The sequence below is a fragment of the Anarhichas minor genome, unplaced genomic scaffold, assembly GCF_050575085.1.
Source record: "Anarhichas minor isolate MPS153535 unplaced genomic scaffold, ASM5057508v1 ptg000012l, whole genome shotgun sequence".
Lineage (NCBI taxonomy): Eukaryota > Metazoa > Chordata > Actinopteri > Perciformes > Anarhichadidae > Anarhichas > Anarhichas minor.
The window spans coordinates 2,228,985-2,249,411 of NW_027466458.1; the positions used below are offsets into that span (position 1 = coordinate 2,228,985).

At 42.4% G+C, this 20,427-nt stretch overlaps 1 protein-coding gene across 3 annotated transcripts; it reads left to right on the top strand.

Moving 5' to 3' along the window:
• The first annotated feature begins 10,981 nt into the window (after positions 1-10,981).
• Positions 10,982-20,351, top strand: suz12b (SUZ12 polycomb repressive complex 2 subunit b). Of its 3 annotated transcripts, none has more exons than XM_076090228.1 (17): positions 10,982-11,284; positions 11,535-11,679; positions 12,241-12,287; positions 12,393-12,457; positions 12,557-12,625; positions 12,787-12,836; positions 13,256-13,341; positions 13,456-13,687; positions 13,930-14,035; positions 14,127-14,232; positions 14,387-14,564; positions 15,504-15,592; positions 15,779-15,922; positions 16,187-16,344; positions 16,584-16,782; positions 18,168-18,241; positions 18,576-20,351. In XM_076090228.1, exons 1-17 carry the CDS (start codon positions 11,270-11,272, stop codon positions 18,895-18,897), a joined length of 2,085 nt encoding a protein of 694 aa, XP_075946343.1. In that variant the 5' UTR covers positions 10,982-11,269; the 3' UTR covers positions 18,898-20,351. The 3 variants fall into 3 exon arrangements, with proteins under 3 accessions (XP_075946343.1, XP_075946344.1, XP_075946345.1); XM_076090229.1 differs by having other exon boundaries at positions 15,507-15,592; XM_076090230.1 differs by having other exon boundaries at positions 10,982-11,136.
• Positions 20,352-20,427: the final 76 nt, after the last annotated feature.

Here is a 20,427-nt window from a genome sequence, read left to right on the forward strand (position 1 = left end):
TCCAGGTGCAGCTCTGCTCAGATTGGTCAGTGGGCGAGCACGTGACTAAAGTGAAACTTATGCTTGCTAGCAGAACTTAGGTTGTTAGCAGTCAGAGTTCAAGTGGAAAGATATGGAAGAAATTATGGCATTTTTAGTTTTTTTTAACCGAGCTTTGTTTTTTTAACATCAAATGGCGGAAGGAGGAGAAACTGATTTAGTGGCGGAGTTACTGGGAACGCCTTTCTCAAGAAGAATATTTCCGGACAAACTGGACATAGTAAGAAATGGCCGGTCAACCCCACAGCTAGCAGCCCTGACCCAGCCAGGAAAAGGATTTGTGCGCCACTTTCAGTCCGCAAACTATGAACGGTATTCCTGGCTGACAGGGTCAGAGAAGAGATGCAAATTGTATTGCTGGGAATGCTTGTTATTTGCGACTGAACGTCTTGGTGTATGGAGCCCTGCTGGATTTGGTAACCTGAGCTGCCTGAGCAAGACCGCTGCTCGACACCAAAGTACGGCAGGACACGTACAAGCTACGGTGCTCTTGAAAACGTTTGGAGGGACCCGAGTGGATCTCCAGATCAACGAACAAGTTCGCAGGGAAACGGAGCTCCACATTGAAAAAGTTAAGAAGAATAGGGAAATACTGAAAAGGACCTCTTGCTGGAACTGAAACGCACGGATGTACTGCACAGCCGAGTTATTGAACTCTTTGTGGCCATGTATGCGTATGCATACATGGAATTTGTCTCCGGTTTCCACTCCGCTCTCAATGTACATACAATACACTATTTTACAATAAACAAGGAAAAATATATAAGAATAAAAAAGGGCAGCAAAAAAGTAGAACAGATGTAGGTATAAACATTTAACAGTTATAGAAACATTTAACAGCTATTTTGCTCCCTGATGTAAATAATATTTGAATGGCCCTTGCTCTTTAGTGTGAGCGTTGCTGGATTGTTTTGTCATGCTTTGTTGTGAATATATGTGACGGTTCTTGTGAGTTGGCTCTTGTCATTGTGTTAATTACATCGATTTTGACCATATGCATTGTCCGTTAATTACGAAGCATACCGTCCTGCGTGGGTTTAGGGTCCGGATAATTGAATCAGATTGGGCTGTTTTCTTTTACAAACAAGAATTATGGTCTGGAGAAATGGGGATTGTGTGGCGATTGCTTTAGCCCTGTTTGAATCAGTAGGGAACAGCTAAACGCTGCGGGGAGAATGTAGCGCGAGTTTGTGTGTGTTGTTTTGCTTCCGGGGTCAGACGCTGACCCGGAAACTAAACAGACAGACAGACCGGTGTCCACCGAAAACGTTATATTTACCACAATTTAAGCTTCTGCATTTTCCAAATGCACCAGTATTATTGTTCGGTTTGTAAGCCTTGTACCGAACGGTTTAAAACGAATACGTGATGTTACACCCCTATAAACAAATAACCGTAGCTGTGGCGCCATCATGAAGGCCCAGGTATAAAATGCACGGCCCGCCACTGGTTTTTACTAGTAACGTATACATATAGCTAACACATAGCCCACTGAATCTGTCTCGACTGTGACCACCGTCGTCTAAAGGCAACGTAGCTAGTTGGCTAACATAAAAGTAGCTTAATTATACATTTAAAACTGCCCGAAGTTCGCTGCACTGCTTACACATCATGGAATGGATGCTCCTCCCCGAATTCCTTCAAGTGTTTCTTCTGTTTTTTAGTTAAATTAGTGAGAAGCTGCTTAGTCTGCCTCCTTTTCCCCATGTTGACAGTGGGTTGCACGTGCGATTCTTGAGCTTCTTCGGTGGTGGTGAGTCAGTAGCTGCATTACTGCCACCTATAGGTCCGGAGTGAATTTACATGTGTGCAGTTCGGTCCTGGTCGGTGACAAGGGTTGATGCTCTGTTGCTTCGTAGTCTTCTTAGATATACTGTATAATATGCTCATCTGTGATTTGAAGTCCTCCTCACGTGAGCTTGGCTTCACACAAGACAGGCACACGCTAGAGCTTTCAACAAAGTCTGGCCTTTGTCTTTAGTGTCCAGAGGGCTGGGTAGTGTAGCTGTCAAAGAAATGCCTCACACGTGTTAAAGCCACATGCGAGCCAAGCTGTCAAAGGACCATAACCTCATACTAGTGTGTTAGCTCTGGAAAATCCTACCCCTACAAATGGCAACCAAAATGACGTAATTTTTTGCCACAAAGCTATATCACAAAGGTGCCATTTTAATGGATAAGGGTCAAAGTCATTAAGGAAGTGCAAATGTGCATTTCAGATACAAAGTTACCTACATTTCAATGGTGTTCCTTGTTATAAACTGAATTTGTTTTAATATGACTTATTTATGACTTAATGAAGAACACAGTTCAGTACAAAATGGACGGCCCAAGGTACAGGGCAACAGTATGTGTATCAAGGCTGCATTGTTTCCAGTATAAGAGATGTATACACATGTATATTATCCACTATAATGACTTTAATGCCTACTTGCTGTTAAATCATGGTGCTGTATGTACAAATGTCCCTAAACCTGAAGGATTTATAAATAAATATATATAAATATAAATATATATATATATATATATATATAAATATAAATATAAATATATATATATACAAATGTCTTTGGTTTATTTCTTTGCAGAGTGGTATCCAAGAATAGCAATGTTTTTTTTCCCTCAATTTTTCATCCTTCAATGTTTTTTGTTTAATGATCATCACATCTTTACTGCCAGCATGGCCTGTTAGTTGTATGTGTGGAGAAAGCATTGTTTTTTCTGTCTAACAAACCAAACTTAATGCTTAATTACCTAATGAAATACTTAGTATTATTCCTGAAGTGTTTACAATCCGTCTTATGTGTTCATCTTCTTACCTCCCTGACCGTTGATGGTTTCTCAGAGCTGTTGGATATGTGGCAATGCTTTGATCTGTATATGGACTGATTTAAAATCCTGTGTTCTACAACGTAATCCTCATGACTCGGTGTAGCTGCTTGTTGACAGATGCAAAGCTGTTTTAAGCCACTATACATGTTATATTCACTATTTAAGAAGCTTCACATAAACTCAACATGACTGAAGTTGAACCAAAGAAAATCTCACAATACAAAAGTGTCACTTTAGATGACTTGAGTGTTTTATTGAATGCAACACAAAACCAGTGAAGTTGAGAAATGAGTCGGAGCAGTTCACACAATCCTGCAGAAGAATGACCAGGAAACATCTGTAAATAAAGAAACGTCCTCATTAATTATCTCAGTGTTTCTGTGTTTACACAATAACACACATTACTTTATATATAAATATATATATATATTTATTTATTTCACTAACAAGGACCACGGCAATAACAGTATGAGTTTCGAGAGGTTTATTGCTTAGTGGAATGATTGTTAGATTCAAGAAGCGGAAGGGGTCGAGGGATGAAGGGATGTGGGGTAGGGATGAAGAGATGAAGGGATGTCGGGTAGGGATGAAGAGATGAAGGGATGTCGGGTAGGGATGAAGAGATGAAGGGATGTAGGGTAGGGATGAAGAAATTAAGGGATGTAAGGAAGAAGAAACAAGGAGGGTTTGTAGAAAGGAGGTTAGGCGATCGATGGGGGACCGTTGATGTCCGGCGGCTGGCGGGAACGGGGGGAATGGAGACTGTAGGGTGGGGGCCGTCTCTTCGGAAGCTCCGGCGGTGCAGAGTCCCCTGTTGTTCCTGTAATCCTGCAAGAGAGAGAGAGAGAGAAATAGGAGGACAAAAACGGGGTTGGGGGGGAGGGATGTGAAGACAGAGTCGAAGAGGAAGTGAACGGGTTCGTTTGCACAGAGTATTTAAGCACGAGGAAATGAGCTGTGTTCTGGGCGTGGCCCTGTTCCTGAACTAAGTTTATAAAACTACATATAAGTATATATACATATAAGTATATATGCTCATACTCTTCTTTTAGTCCAGCGTGAAAGGTAGCGGCTCAGGAGGTGGAGTGAGAGAGAAAAATAAAAATAACGGTAAGACAAATAATATTGTATTGATTGAATCAAAGATACTAAATGATTCATATAGTAAGTAAGACGGACAAATAATCTTTGAATGATTTTCAAAATGAATGAAATTAATTATGAACAAATAGACGTAGCATACAGTTTGTAGGTATGTTACATAATATTACTTTGTTTTTATATTGTAGACTATTCTAGGTCACTTTCTCAACAAAACAGAAGCTCCTACTTACTTTTTCCGGCCAAAGGGAACACAATGTCAGCCCGTCCCATTGTAGAGTCAATCCGAGTCGCTCTCTTCGGACCACCTCGTCCTCTTCGCAGCAGCCTCCTCCTCGTCGTCGTCGCTCTCTTCCCTGCGTCGTTTTGTGGAGGAGTCGTCAAGGCCGACGACATCGATCTCAGGGTCCTCCTCCTCTTCAGGTAGCCCACACCTGTACCTGTCAATAATACACTCAAAAGCAGCATTAAAAGCATCACCATCATATGGGTCAGCGTTAGGGAAATCAGGGTCAGCGTGAATCAAAGACAGTAAATGATTAATATATTTTATAATATATTTTGACGCTATACCAACCTTTTTTGTCCACGGTGAACGGCAGCAGCTCAGGTGGTGGAGTATTGTAAAAGTTAAGTATGAGACAGAATGGTTAATAAAACAATATTTCAATTATAAAATAAACATACTAAAGGCATAAACAGATTAACATTATAATACATTGAGCTATTTCTAACTTTGCCTTCACATTATAGATTCTAAATCAGAAGCTCTGACTCACCTTTTCTGTCCACGGTGATGGAGTAAGAGAGGGAACAATAAATCATCGTAAGTAAGACGGACAAATAATCTTTGAATGACCAAATAAGAAATGAATTGTGAACAAATAGACGTAGCATACAGTTTGTAGGTATGTTACATAATATTACTTTGTTTTATATTGTAGACTATTCTAGGTCACTTTCTCAACAAAACAGAAGCTCCTACTTACTTTTTCCGGCCAAAGGGAAAACAAACATGGTTAGTAACAGAAATGATCTTTGAATTATTGAATTAAGAATTTAATATATTTTAAATGTTACTATACCTTTTTGGGCAATATTATTAAGGCAATTTCAACCCGCAGACTTTAACCAAACTGTCTTTGGGGAGTTTCCCTGGTCCCGTTTTCATGAGGTTTGCTCGTATTGGATGTTCTGTATTTAGGTGTCCAGCGCAGTGCCAGTCAATTTTCAAGCAAAGGTGGTAAGTTCCTCTTCTCACATAAGCTTTCAGTGATATCTTTAGTGTTGACCTGGAGAGGATTACAGACACTGAGGGGGATGCATGACGTGTGTGATTCAAGCACACCCCCCACTGTGCAGACTGCAGACCAACTACTATGAGCCACTGGTGCTGTGACAAGAAATATTGTGCTCATTGGAACACCGATCAAGCTAAAGGTTCCTTGCCCTGCCAGACGCAAAGGCCGACCCTCAGCGTTAAAGTGGGTCAATCCAACGGCCCCAGTGCAAGGCGCTACATGGGGTGTCATCAGCCCTGCCAGATGCAAAGGCTACCATGAGAACCACTGGTCCTGCTTCGAAGTGGACTCAGTGGTTGCTCCGATGACATTTCCGGGAGGATTGATCCATCCAGCATGCATATATGAGTAGATACTATAGAAAAGCCCCAGTGCAAGACACTACATGGGGTGTCACTAGCTCAGCCAGACGCAAAGGCCGGCCCTGAAGAATAAAGAAAGGTTGAGCTGTGAAAAAATGAAGAGATACTACAGAAAAGCCCCAGTGCAAGATCCTACATGGGCTTTCTCCAGTCTTGAAGACGCAAAGGCCAGCACTCAGGATGAAATAAAGGTTGATCGATCCAGCGTGCAGATATGAGGCCCTCAGGGTTAAAGTGGGTCAATCCAACGGCCCCAGTGCAAGGCGCTACATGGGGTGTCATCAGCCCTGCCAGATGCAAAGGCTACCATGAGAACCACTGGTCCTGCTTCAAAGTGGACTCAGTGGTTGCTCCGATGACGTTTCTGGGAGGATTGATCCATCCAGCATGCATATATGAGTAGATACTATAGAAAAGCCCCAGTGCAAGACGCTACATGGGGTGTCATCAGCCCTGCCAGATGCAAAGGCTACCATGAGAACCACTGGTCCTGCTTCGATGTGGACTCAGTGGTTGCTCCGATGACGTTTCTGGGAGGATTGTCAGCCCGTCCCATCGTAGAGTCAATCCGAGTCGCTGTCTTCGGACCACCTCGGTCTCTTCATAGCAGCCTCCTCCCCCTCGTCGCTCTCTTCCCTGCGTCGTTTTGTTGAGGAGCCGAGGCCAGAAGTTGAGGGAACTGCTGCATCCGTGAGCTCTTCTGAAGAATCTTCCAAGAAGAGTGGCCCGATGTCTTCAAGATCCAGTAGAGGGAGCTCAATTTCAAACTCAAAGTCCTCAAGTCCGACGACATCAATCTCAGGGTCCTCCTCCTCTTCAGGTAGCCCATACCTGTACATGTCAATAATATGCTCAAAAGCAGCATCAAAGGCATTATAATCAAAAGGTTCAGCGTCACGAAAAGCAGGGTCAGGGTCAGCGTGAGGGAAAGCAGGGTCAGCGTAAGGGTCAGCGTGAGGGAAAGCAGGGTCAGGGTCAGCGTGAGGGAAAGCAGGGTCAGCGTAAGGGTCAGCGTGAGGGAAAGCAGGGTCAGGGTCCGCGTGAGGGAAAGCAGGGTCAGCGTAAGGGTCAGCGTGAGGGAAAGCAGGGTCAGGGTCAGCGTGAGGGAAAGCAGGGTCAGGGTCAGCGTGAGGGAAAGCAGGTTCAGCGTAAGGGTCAGCGTGAGGGAAAGCAGGGTCAGCAAAAGCATAAGGAGCAGCGACAGGAACAGCGTAGTAAACAGGGTAGTAAACAGGGTAGTAAACAGGGTAGTAAACAGGAAGAAGAACATAGCCTTGTTGTTGTCCCTCCATCACAAAGTGTGGTGGTGGGAACTGCAGCTCACCCTCAGCCTCCTGAAGCCCGTCCACATGATCCGCACCAACGCCAACCTCTTCCTCCTCGTCATCAAGAAGGACCGGGTCGTCGGGCATAAGGGCGGCATCAGGGCGGACTGAGGTAGGAAGAAAAACATTTATTTAAAAAAAGTCACATCCACAAGCCACCAACTAACACAAAGCCACCGCTAGTCTGCTTCAAAAGGCAACTATTTCAGTATTTATCAGGAGCAAATTATGAAAATGCTATTTCCATGTGAGACCATAGCCACGGTCCAAACTTATTCTGTAGGGAAAGGCCAGTGTGCACATTATCACCAGCCGAGCACTTTTAAAAAACGCTCTTACATTTGGAACTGGATTCAGAAAAAGTCATTCACATACACTAATACAATCAGACAACATTTGCCCAAACTATTTTCCACTCCTTCATAGTGTATATGCAACCTTGTACTGTAAGAGATGTGTTGGTAAAAGCTTTTGTCCTCCATTGTACCATGCTGTACACACTGCAAAATACTACACACAAATACTCCATCATGCTCTTATAGCATCTGTTTCTTCACTTAAAGAACATATTGACTGGGGTGCTGTGCAATAAACACATGTTAAATTGTGATGAATGGATCCAAATCATATCCATTTGTTATTGTTTGTTTAAAGAGCACAGTAGCAGTAATGAAGGGCTAAAGAGCTAAAGTGATGTGGAGTTGTATTCAGTCAGATTTAGTTATTTGGCATACAGTACTTCTGTCTACTTGGTGAGGGAAGAATGGATCAGTTTAACCCTTGTTTGCACAACACAATTCTACATAACAACCCTGTTCACATTGTATAGCCATAATAAAAGTCAGACTACTATATTATAAGTCAAAACAAAGCGTGTTGCATCATAGTTTGGACCTTGTGGTGATTCTGACTCTATTCAGTGAGAGATGACACTGCCTCCAATACTATCTAAAGTTTCTAATAAACTGTGAAAAACACTGCGATGAAGCCAAAAGGTTTGATGCGCAGAGACCCGTGTGCGCAATTACGCACACAATTACACACGCCAAAACGTGGGTCCCTGCCATTAATTCAGGCGCTAGTAACAACATGGTTTCTGCAAAATATCCACAGTGAAATATGTGCGTCTTGGCACCTCAAACTAATTTATTTTATTTAGTCCGCCGCATGACAAACCACTTTACAGATAAAACTAGATGAACCACAAATCACAATGTTATGATGACACTAACATGACTGACAGATGACTGAACGCTTTGGTTTTTAGGTCCATTAACTGTCAGACATTTACGTTCACTAACGTTAACGCTACATCTCTTTCATTCAGGCTCGTAACAATATTGATCCGTTGGTGAATTTTAATGAATATCTTGAAGCTAGCTCTCAAATGCTCCTTCTTTTAGTTATATCCTTGCCATGGTGCTAGGAAGGTTCTATTTCTCAAAATGGTGGAGGCGCCATTTTGTTTCTGAGATTTTCAACACAAAAATCGACGATTTGATCCCCTCAAACAAAAATAACGGTGTTTTCATGTCCCTACACATGTGTTAACACATTCCACACCTATTTCGAAGAAGAAAGTCCAGTCTTAACATATAATTATTGTTTTACACCAGAAACTGTGAGTGGCCTGAAAATCTGAGTTTTTGTAATTAGCTAGCTTACAATTCTGAACATTCTTTAGCTTAATATTCAACAATTTAACGTAATTAAACGCACATTTTGTACTGAAATGACCTTTTATGGATTCAAGGAACATTAATAAACACATTTGGCATGAAATTTTAAAAAAAAATTATAATCTTTACCTGTAGGTCTGAAGATGCACACTGGTCTGCACGCCGGGGGTCCACTGGAAGCCATTGTATCCAACAGGTATTGTTTGCTGTAGGTATTCAACTCAGTTCTCCAACAGTTTGTTTTCGAGGTGATCAGATCTCTGAGAGCTCAATCTTTTAGGTGCTGCAGGTAAACTTGTTAGGTTGAAGTGCAACTCAGAAAGGCCGTTTTTCGATGACGTCACTATTATGTGGCCACGCCCCCTCCACTAACGCAGACATGCGTGTGTGAGAGAGATTTTATTTTATAGTAAATTGTGTAAATGTAAATAGTTTGGACTGTGTGTGTGTGTTTACAATAGGTGTTTCCATATATCCGTGATGTGTGTGATGATCTGTGATGATACACTTCACATCGTCTTGACCCAGAGCATACATACAAGGTTCAACCAAGAATGAAACATGTCAGCAGTTTCATTTGTGTTGTTGTTGATTTAGATATAAAATAATGAATAGAAAGGCAGTAGACATGAGTAGACATGAACTAAACTAAACTTGAATCACTGCATGCTTCCATCGACATCATGTAAAGATTGCACAATTCATGAATCCCAAATTTATCGCATTTAATTGAGTACCATGTGGGGCTTTTTATTTGTCACTGGGATGATACCGAGCAGCCCACGGTCTGTGATTTCATTGCTTTGTGAAGTAATACAAACACAGTTTTATTTTTGAATTGTTATTAATATTCAACTTTATATGCACATAGTGAGAAGATCACTTTGTGGTGCATTTTGCGACATATTTCTAAAAACAAGGGAAACTAATCATGCATGTATGTCATCTGGACAGACTCCACATGATGGCAGTATTGTAGCTTCATTCATTTTTATTCACTGATATATTTTTGCCAACAGATGGCACCACAGTCTCACTTGCAGTACTACAAGTAAGACGCCCTCTTTTCTTCTTCCAAACACAATCATCCCATCTCCCCAATTAAGCAAGACAACACTGTGCGGGGTGAAACTGTAACATTAACTCAGACTGCAGACTGTGTTGAAAGTAAGACAGTATTGTTCTCAGTCGTGACCTCATTTTACACGTTTAGTCTGTTGCTCATTATCAGTCGGTGGGATAAGTCTGGGAGCAGGAAGGGTGGGAGAGTCTTCCTCTCGCTTTACTGTCAAACTTCTGTGTGTGATCATAACAATCCAACTGAGAGCTGGACTGAGATTTCTATCCAGTAGATATCATGCAAATTGAACACTGATTTGAAACAGCGTCTCCCCCCTGAACCAAATGTATTTACAAAACTCTCAGTTTAACTGATGTGGTGTTATATTATGAGTTATGAAAATACTATAAGGTCACTAATGACTGTTGCTAATTGCAACAGTTAGTACCACAGTCACATTTATATCATATTAATACAATCAGTGATAGCTGAATACTTGAAATGCTACACATAAAGTGAGCCTATATGTGATAATGATAAATGCTAAAACAGTGAACATATCTATTTAAAGGTTACATTTAAACATTCGCCGCCCATAAACTACTGGTCATACCAGACCAAGTAAGCCTGTTGCAGAAAACCCCTGAATGTATTGAATTAATGGTGTCTTTTATTGGTAAATAATTTACTAATTTGTAAGGGATATAATGTTTTATTTCTTCATTCAAAAGCCTTATAGTCTGGCATGAAAATAGTTTGGAATCTTGGCCACTCATGTGGGTCGGTTTCTTATGCTCCTGTATTGTTCTTATTTATTTAGCACTCTTCTGTTGTTTTTAGACCTTACTAATCAAATTGTAAATACTCTTCAAAAAACATTGAGAAAAGAATCATCGGCATTAGTGACTTACGATTGTAAAACCAGCAATACATTCCAATGCAGAGAAACTGGTTTTAATGTATAGCTAGTATTTCTAAGGTTTCTCTGGAAACGGCCACAGTGAGAGGATGATTGATATGCATTTATCCAACATTCCAGATGTTGTACATAATTACCTGTTGTAGATCTGGAATAACTATAGTGTACAATATAATATGGTAATCCATTTTTTCTCTCTGTGAAAAGAAGAGTTTTAGCTGCACGGTCGTCTTCATGAGAACTCTGATCAACTTGATTTCCCGCAAAATCGCAGAGAGCGAGAGCGGGTTGTGTGTCATCTCCGGATGTCAGCAGCCAATCACAGCGCTGGATTCTCCGAGTCCGTCTCCTATTGGCTCACAACTGACTACTGCTCTGTTGTTCAGTACAAATTGAAGGAGTCCTCACCGACAATAAATTACAGATAGATAATCAATAATTACATCCAAAATACTCTTAGCAGCTCTGATATCGAACGATATTTGTGACTGTGATCGGTGAGCCTCAGGCAGACGGAGGTTTGTTTTCTAGTAAACAATGCTAGCATTGCTAGCTAACTAGCCAGCGTCTCGTCGCCTCCTCCTCATCTCCATGGGTCTCTCCCGTTGAGTCTGCCAGGCTTGAGCTGGAGGCAGCGAGGCTAACTAATTAATGCCATCGGCCAGGGTGGGTTGCCTTTATTTACGAAGTGTCGATTGTCGGATTTTTGTTAGTTCGTGGTCTGAATAAACGAATCGCTACTACGCTGAAATACCAAGCGAACTAGCTAAACATGTTAGCATTGTGCTTTTAGCAGAGCTAGCTAGCGCGACTGCTAACGCGAGTGTTTGCCAACTGGCTAACATGTATTGCCACCATTTGTCCTGTGATAATGTGTATGTATGTGTGTTAATATGTGCCGTTGTTTCTCGCGCAGAACTCAGGTCATATTATGAGTGGGGCGAGTTGCAAAGCGAACGGGGCCGTGTACCCCGCCTCATCCGCGATGATGAACTCTGTGAAGAAACCGAAGATGGAGCAGATTCAGGCCGACCATGAGCTCTTCCTGCAGGCCTTTGAAAGTGAGATTTTAACACTCTTCACTTTGTTATGCTACTTCTCCCCCCTCCCCCGTTTTTATAACACCAGAATAACTTTCCCCTGCAGGCAACAGGTGACCCGTTTAACTTTATGGTGACTTATTTTGTTTTCAATGATTGCTAATGGCTGACAGGCCTCCCTAGTTTATCTGGCACTCTGAAGGCAGCTCCTCATATTGTTTGTCTTTAACGAAACGGATCTCATGCTAACTGTATTTCAGTAGCCATTATCAGACTACAAAACACGTAAATTTCTTATATTTTCAAATCTTTTTTAATTGGTGGGTGTCAGCCACCACCTGTCAACACCCCTTTTTATTCGGTATGTATAATGCGATGATCTGGATTTATTTGTGACACAGAACAATCGACTGACAGCAGACTGCTGGAGGAGAGCACTTTGTAAACCCGAGACCAGACTGTTTCTTTTTTGCACTTACTCTCATGTGTCAGATTTTATTGGATTCATTGTAAAGTTATCCTGAAAACATAGTGACGTGATGTAAATATCACAATTACACTTTTTTCTTTTTCTATTTCCAGAACCAACTCAGATATACAGATTCCTCCGCACAAGGAATTTGATTGCAGTAAGTGAACAACTGTACTATATTTTCTTTTCAGTCAATATATTGATTAGCTAGCACACTGAAAATGAGTGATTTTAATGAATTCCTTTTTACTTCCCTTTTCAGCCCATATATTTGCATAGGACGCTCACCTTCATGTCTCACAGAAACGGCCGATCAAATGCCAGAAGGTATTCAGATGATGATGTTCTGAGTCAAATATTTGTTTTTCCACCACAGTATTAATGACTTCATTCTGAACCTGTCTGACTTGTAATCCTTCCTCCCAGGAAAACGTTCAAAGTGGATGATATGTTGCAGACAGTCGAGAGGATGAAAGGAGAGCAGGATTCTCTAAGGTAACACGGCTCCGCCTCTTTCTTTCTTTTTTTTAATTGGCTGGGTAGTTTTTAGGGACTAAGACATCAGAGAAACCACATTGACATAATTTATGACCATTCGTATTAATCACTTGGTATTACCCGACCTTCACCTGTGCATTTCTCTGTTGGTTCTTCAGTTTGTCATCACATCTACAGTTAACCTTCACTGGGTTCTTCCATAAGGATGGTAAGCAGATTCTACTCAAGTGCTTGTGTGTAGCATATCTGTGCAAAGGGAAATACTTACAAATGGATCAAAAATGGGCTGAGTAAATAAGTTTTTTTGTTTTTTTTAAACTTCTAGTCACACTGTTGTTGTTACCTGGATAAGACCTTATTCTAGTGTTGAGAATCCTGGATATGTTACCCGGAGTACTCTAATAGAAACCTGGATTATTGTGGCAGGACATTAAGGCCCTTATTCAAGTCCCTGATCCTGTTCCTGAGTGGCTGATGTGGTGAGAGGTCAAGGCCCGACTGCACACAGATGATCAGATGACTACGAAAGTCACGTGATGCTTTAGTTTGATGTTATCTAGGATTTTGTTGTGCAACAAAAATGGACACTAGGATTGACACCCTTTGTTTTTGTTTCTTGCCGTACAGAAAAGCCATCTCAGAATTCAGAAAATGAACAAAACTCTGTGTCCTTAGAGGTGCTACTTGTCAAAGTCTGCCATAAAAAACGCAAGGTAAAGTCAAATATTATCGAGACAGTCTGTCGCTTCAGCAGCAAGTAATGAAATCGTGCTTACTAGTGGTTCTGTTTTGTCAAATTTAAGATTGGTTGTATATATTTTTTCCAGGATGTCAGCTGCCCGATAAAGCAAGTGCCTACAGGTAAAAAGCAGGTGCCTTTGAATCCTGACAGTAACCAAACCAAGCATGGATCCTACCCTTCCTTACTGGTCTCCAGCAACGAGTTTGAGCCCAGCAACAGCCACATGGTCAAGTCCTACTCGCTGCTGTTCAGGGTGTCGCGCACGGGGCGGAGGGAAGCGAATGGTCTGGTCAATGGAGAGGCCAACGAGAACATTGGTAGGACAAGCCCCATCCAAGCCTTTTCTGTTCCGTTTTTGGGATAGTACAGTTTGGGATAGTTATTTAACAGTTTGTTATGAGATCAGAATAGGGAGACAAGGTGCTGGTTGCTGGTCTTCGTCTGGGCACAGCATCTGATCAATAATGTGAGATGTAACGGAAACGGTTGCTGGTTCTAAAATGAAATTTCTCACTCTATTTTGTGTATTTTCATTCTCTTTTTTTTTTTTTATGCAAAGATGTAATCGAGCCTCCGAGTAGAAAGAAGAGAAGTTCGTCCCACAGAGAGGCGGGAGAGACCACGGAGACCTTTGTTGCACAGATGACTGTCTTTGATAAGAACAGGTGAGGTTTCCATTCAAGTTTTAGGATCACTTCTTTGCCATTCCTTTGACTCGACCTGTAAAAGTCACTGCTCTTGATTTGCTCTCTGCAGGAGGTTGCAGCTGCTGGACGGGGAGTACGAGGTGTCGATGCAAGGGATGGAGGACAGCCCCGTCAGCAAGAAGCGAGCTACGTGGGAAACTATTCTGGATGGAAAAGTAAGGGGGGGGGGGGGGGGTTTGTTCATGTGTCTGCATGAAGCACCTGAGGATTTTTCCTTCTTCTTTTGGCCGCAGCTTTAGGCTCTCTTTCATATCTTCAGGATTCGTTGTCCTCACCACTGATCATTCCTCTTGTATGACGCTCCCACAGAGACTGCCACCATTTGAGACATTTTCTCAGGGACCCACATTGCAGTTCATGCTGCGTTGGACAGGCGATGCCAGCGGAAAGTCCACTGCCCCCGTGGCAAAACCCCTTGCTACGCGCAACTCGGACAGCTCCAGCCCCATGGAGACCCGAACCAGCAACCACCGAGCTGCCCTCATGAGTGAGTATGAAAACGGCACAGGGTAGCTTTGCCTTTTTAAATTAAAGACCAGGCTGAATTAGAAATATGCTGTGATGTGGGTGATTTCTGTCAATGTTCTTGTGTGGAAACTAAAGTCCTTATATTACATTTAGTCCTGTTTTACATTTAAGAGCAGGAGGCAGAAGCTCAATGGGTCATATATTGGTGTGGGATGATCTATTTTTATAACTGAATCTGTCAGAAGTCATCCAGTGAGTCACAGCTGTTGAGTCCTTTTTGAGACTTGCACTTGACTCCACGAATGTGCCGGCAACATGGCGGCCACTGTTTTGAACAAGGCCCCCCCCCCCCCGAGTCATGTTTCTGTGCAAGTCATGAAGTATGTATGAGCGTCAAGCAAAATGTTTGTACGCTGCATATGAGGATATAGGAATAGCATGAGTCGCTACCTAACGTCCTGTCATCTGAAAGTCTGTTTGGGCAGAATTCTTTAAAAACTACAGGGTTGCTTACTGTAGGCGTAAGTGAGAAGCGGGGTCAAGTCTCAGCTCTCACGATGCTTTGGTGGTCATTCATTGTGCAACAGATAGACATTCAATTCAACTGAAATATGTTTTTTAAATCCATCACTGATGCAGCCCATTTGTAAACACTCAAATACATAAAAACATGAAATCCCTCCTATTTCATTTCAACTGTCGTGGTAGGAGGGAGCCCAATACTTAAGACCTGTCCTGTTTGAATGCCAGAAAGTCATTAAATTAACAGGGTGTTGTAAATGTAGCATGTCTGAATAAGGGCTTTAGCAATAGTGGTGTGTGTGTGTGTCATTTCAAATGTTTGATGTACTGGGCGCAGCGGTGCAATTTCTAAGTTTTTCCCAAATACATGTTGAATGTATCAAATAGATTTTGGAGATTCTCCAAGAAATAACCTTTTTCCGTCTGTTCCCGTCAGCAGTGAAAGAGTCGGTGAGCACAGACGTTCAGACGAGGAAAGAGCAGGTCCTGTGTGAGCCGCGGCAGAAGCTCCGTATATTTTATCAGGTACGCCGCACCACAGTAAGAAACACAACTGGGCCTGGGGACACTGACTTACATGAATCCTCTGGTGAAGGGGCTGAAATGCAAAATGCAAAACATGTTTGGAATTACTGTCACATTTGTAGGCTGTAGGGAGAAAAAAATGTTCCTACATCTGCTTTGTGACTAATGTCGTCTGTCCATGTTCAGTTCTTGTACAACAATAACACGCGTCAGCAAACAGAGGCAAGAGATGATCTTCACTGTCCCTGGTGTACCCTGAATTGCAGCAAACTCTACAGCCTGCTCAAACACCTCAAACTCTCCCACTCCCGCTTCATCTTCAACTATGTGGTAAGGAACCGAGTGAGTCGCGTGTCTTTCATGCAATGTTTAAGTCTACAAACATAAAGTAGAGCGAGTGCAGGAGCTTTGGTCTCCATTGGGTGTGTGTGTGTATATAATGGAGATTTTCCAATACCAATTTATTTCCTTCCTGGTACCCATTGTGACTAACTTTGGCATTTAGTGCAGGGTTCCCCTTAATCTTAAAGTGTCTGGCCAATTTCCAGTAGAATTTCACTGATGTTTTTGTTTGTTTTCTTTTTAAATGTGCAGCCTCATCCCAAAGGAGCCAGGATAGACGTGTCCATCAATGAGTGCTATGACGGATCGTACGTTGGCAACCCTCAGGACATCCACAGCCAACCCGGCTTTGCTTTCAGCCGCAACGGCCCAGTTAAGAGGACCGCTGTAACTCACATACTGGTCTGCAGGTACGCCTGAACTCATTGCCAGACAACGTCATTAACTTGTTTTGAATGAACTTCAATGAAGCAGTGAGCGTGGTTAGAACTTATCGAGAATATACAAGAATATATCATGAAGAAAGCGGTATTGAGGTTATTGCCGCATCATTACATGTGACCTCTGACAAATGAGAGCAAGAAAGATTTGAGAATGCCAGCGTTCGTAGTGCACAAGCAGGATCTGTTGTCTGTCCCCCGTCCTCTAGGCCCAAGAGGACTAAACCGAGTCTGTCCGAGTTCCTGGAGACCGAGGACGGAGAGTTGGAGCAGCAGAGGACGTACGTCAGCGGACACAACCGCCTCTACTTCCACAGCGACAGCTGCATGCCGCTGCGGCCCCAGGAGATGGAGGAGGACAGCGAGGACGAGAGGGACCCGGAGTGGCTCCGAGAGAAGACCGGCACGGTGAGAGGCCCTTTGCTCGTTGCGTCGTCCTCTCTCTGGCTTCACTGTTGAATTAAGTTGTCCCACCACTCATGGAGACACCCTTAAAGGTCAATTCCTCAAGTTTCGTCTCCACTTAGTGAAGCAAACATAGAATCTCACCCTCTTTTATTGGGACTTGATGTTAAAGTTTAGTTGAGACTGACACGAGGAAGCATTGTGTGACATTTTTAAGGATAAGAGTTTACTTTACATCCTGTCTGTGTGCAAAAAGAGGCCTGAGTAGCTTCATTGGTTAGACAATACAGTTAACTTGGAACACAGCGTACACTTCAGCTTCCATTATAATGCAATGTGCCGAGATGTCCTGCTAGTGTCGTCTTAATATATATATTTTAACTACCTATAGTATATTTCTGGCACTCTGTAAATTGAATATGAACTCACTGTACTTTGTGGCATTTTATGTGCTGTTGTATCATTATAATAGTTTTATTTCTAAAGGTACCACAGGCTCATTATAAGTTCCCTTTAGAAATAGAAGTATTATAATGATGCAACAGCAGATAAAATACCACAAAGTACAGTAAGATGTATAGTGACCCTACTCTCCTTTTTACCATTTAGATCTACTATTGTTTTCTATCAGTTTAGACAGTATTGTAATATTCCTACAGTGAGTAATATTGGATCATGCTGTGTAGTTTATAGTGGCCATATTATTCCCATATAGTACCTTATTTGTTTTCAATGTATCTATTGCTTTAAGAGTCTCTTTATGCTGAAATATTTATGATTTTATATGTTTAATAATAATTGAGAAACTGTACTAACTGAGTGAGGCCAGGGAACTACCGCTATCAGGCTCTCGCAGTGTTTGAAATGGAGCATAAGTGGTTGTGTGAGTGAGTGTTTCTGCAGTGCCCAGAGAATGAAAAGGGGGGGGGGGGGGGGGGGGATTTAGCTTTGAGTACTGATTTTGGTGTTGGATTACCATGGCAACAAAGGGTCAAAAGCATTTGGGTCAGCCCTGCTCCCCATAAATAACTTAAAGCTACTAAGAACTGCTGCCAACTCGGTGCTCTTGTTCGGCTTCTTACAAACGTTCACAACACTTCTATCACTTCAGTATTGATTTCCTGCACCTGCTAACACAACCTGCTGTGTAGTGTCTGTCGGTATTACAGTGAAGTCACTCTCAGGGCCAACAGGAAATGCCTAAAAGGAATCGGTGGTCATTAAAATAGTTCCATCGCTCTCAAGACAAAAGGTTTTAAACATGACACGCATTGTACCGTTAGGCGCCACAGGGCCGTGCTAGTTGGCTCCTCTTCGGGGTTGCGGTAATACTGCGTCACCATAATTATATCTTAATTTGTAAATACTTTGTTGTTGTTTACATACAGCAACTGGATGACTTCACCGACGTCAACGAGGGAGAGAAGGAAGTGATGAAGCTGTGGAACCTACATGTCATGAAGTACGGGTACGCGGGAGGTGGTGAACCTTCCCGCCATTAAATATTCCTGATGCTGAGATTAAAAGCGGTTGCGTGATTGTGTAATGTGGATATTTACAAAGCTTTTATTTTGATGGGGTAACTTTCCTAAACTCTGAAGAGAGGAGAAGAGGGTTTGACTTTAGAAAAGGAAGCCAAAGCCCTTAGAAGTGCACTTGTAATCTCTCGTATGTCTGATGGAGCTCAGTTTAGTCGCATATACAGGAGTTGTACTACATTGTAGTCCCTGCTACTATCGCCCCATCCTACTTTTGAAACTCTAAGCTCTTCTGTTTCTCCGTCTTCCACTTTCCAGCTTCATCGCCGACAACCAGATGAATCAGGCCATCATGCTCTTCGCGGAGAGCGTCGGCCCTCACATCGTCCGCCGCAACCTCTGCCGCAACTTCCTCCTGCATCTGGTCAGCATGCACGACTTCAACCTGGTGACCACCGCCACCATTGACCGCGCCATGGCCCGCCTGCGACAGATCCAGGAAGAGCTCCCGGACGCCGAGGAGGAGGAGGAGAAGCAGCAGGACCAGACTCTGGCTTCAGCGGCGGCCTGCAACGGCAATGCCATCACCTCCACTGGGGGGAAACGGGGCAAGAGGACAAAAAGCGCACTGACAGACTGATGTAGGACGGATGGAACAACGATTGTCGTTTTTTTTTTTTTGTTTTTTCTGTTCTTGTTTTTTTTTTTCCCCTTCTTCATTGAACATTTCCAACCCTTTGGTGCTTAGATAGGTGCAAGAACCGGAGGATCTGACCTGAAGCAGGCTAGTACACAAGGTAAACAAGTTTTCGGAACTTGAGAACTGAACCAAATATGAACGAATATAAAAAGTGAAACATCTACACAATCCAGGGATTTGAGGACTGGCTGATGTAAGTGGAACCTACTTAACATGCATTTAGTAGGAGCCACTGAAGTGTGTTTTTGGGTGAGGGAGTGAACAAACAAAGAGTCCTCTGATGTGTCCGCGTCAGAGACCACTGCATCCAGACTACAGTTAAAAATGTACTTTTTAACGGCACTCTTGATTATTTGTACACGTACACAATAACCTTGTTGAGATCTTATCCTTTTAGCTGATTACTTTTAGCACTTGGTGTGTTTGTATTTAGAAACCTTACTTTTTTTTCTTCATGCTGCGCCAAATGTTAAATGCGTTTCCACTGCTGTCAGTGGAGAAACTTCAGTGGGTTTGATATCACTGTTGTGACTGACTTTTGATTTGAATTGCATACATTTGCAGTAAAAACCGACACTATTGGCATCAATGTCTAGAGTATCTAAAGCTCGTGTTAGGACCCCCGACATGGATCGTGGGTTTTGCTGGTAGGTTGCCATGACAATAGTGATATACTGTAAGCATTGGATCCCAAACGAGAATAAATTCTGATTCGGGTCCGTGCTAAAAAACCCTACTTCATCAGCCCTAAGCCTTCTGGCCTGCATTGATAATGGCTCAAGGAAAGCCGGGGAAATCAACTTATTCCCAATATTTTATTTACCGAAACAACCAGCAGCACGTCACCCCCATCACCCCATCCCCATTCGACCATGTTGCAATTGCAACGTGTGTTTTGTTCTTGTTTTTATTTTTTTCCTTCCTCGTGTGTTTTGCGAAGCTATTGACAGAACTGTGTTTACGTGTAATCGCATCAAATGTTGAGCCGTACCCCGTTCTGAATCCAATAATTAACAGATTGCAGTTCTTCTCTTAAAGCAATATGCTGTTTATTCGATGGTTGGCTTTCTGTCTGTCTGTCCTGTTAGGTGCAGTTTATGCCAAAGGCGAATATTTTCACCAGTCTCTTAGTTCTGTATATTATTTAGCATCTTTTCTTTTGTTCGTTCCATAGCAGTAGTGTTTTGTGGTTTCATCCGATTTCCCTTGTGGAAAAACCAAATTAACAATATATTTTTCCCTCCTTTGCTTTTCATGGAAGGTTTCTGTATTCATCTGGAGAAAGGGAGACATATTCACCATTATTATGAAAAACACCCTGTTCAAAATTGTTAACTGTACATTCTGGCTAGGGGGACTTTTATATTTAAAGAAATAAAATGAATTTGTCCTTATTCGTGGCTGTAATGTTGTAACCATTTTGGACTCTTGCATCATTACACTCTCTCCTTCATGGTCCACTTGTCTGAA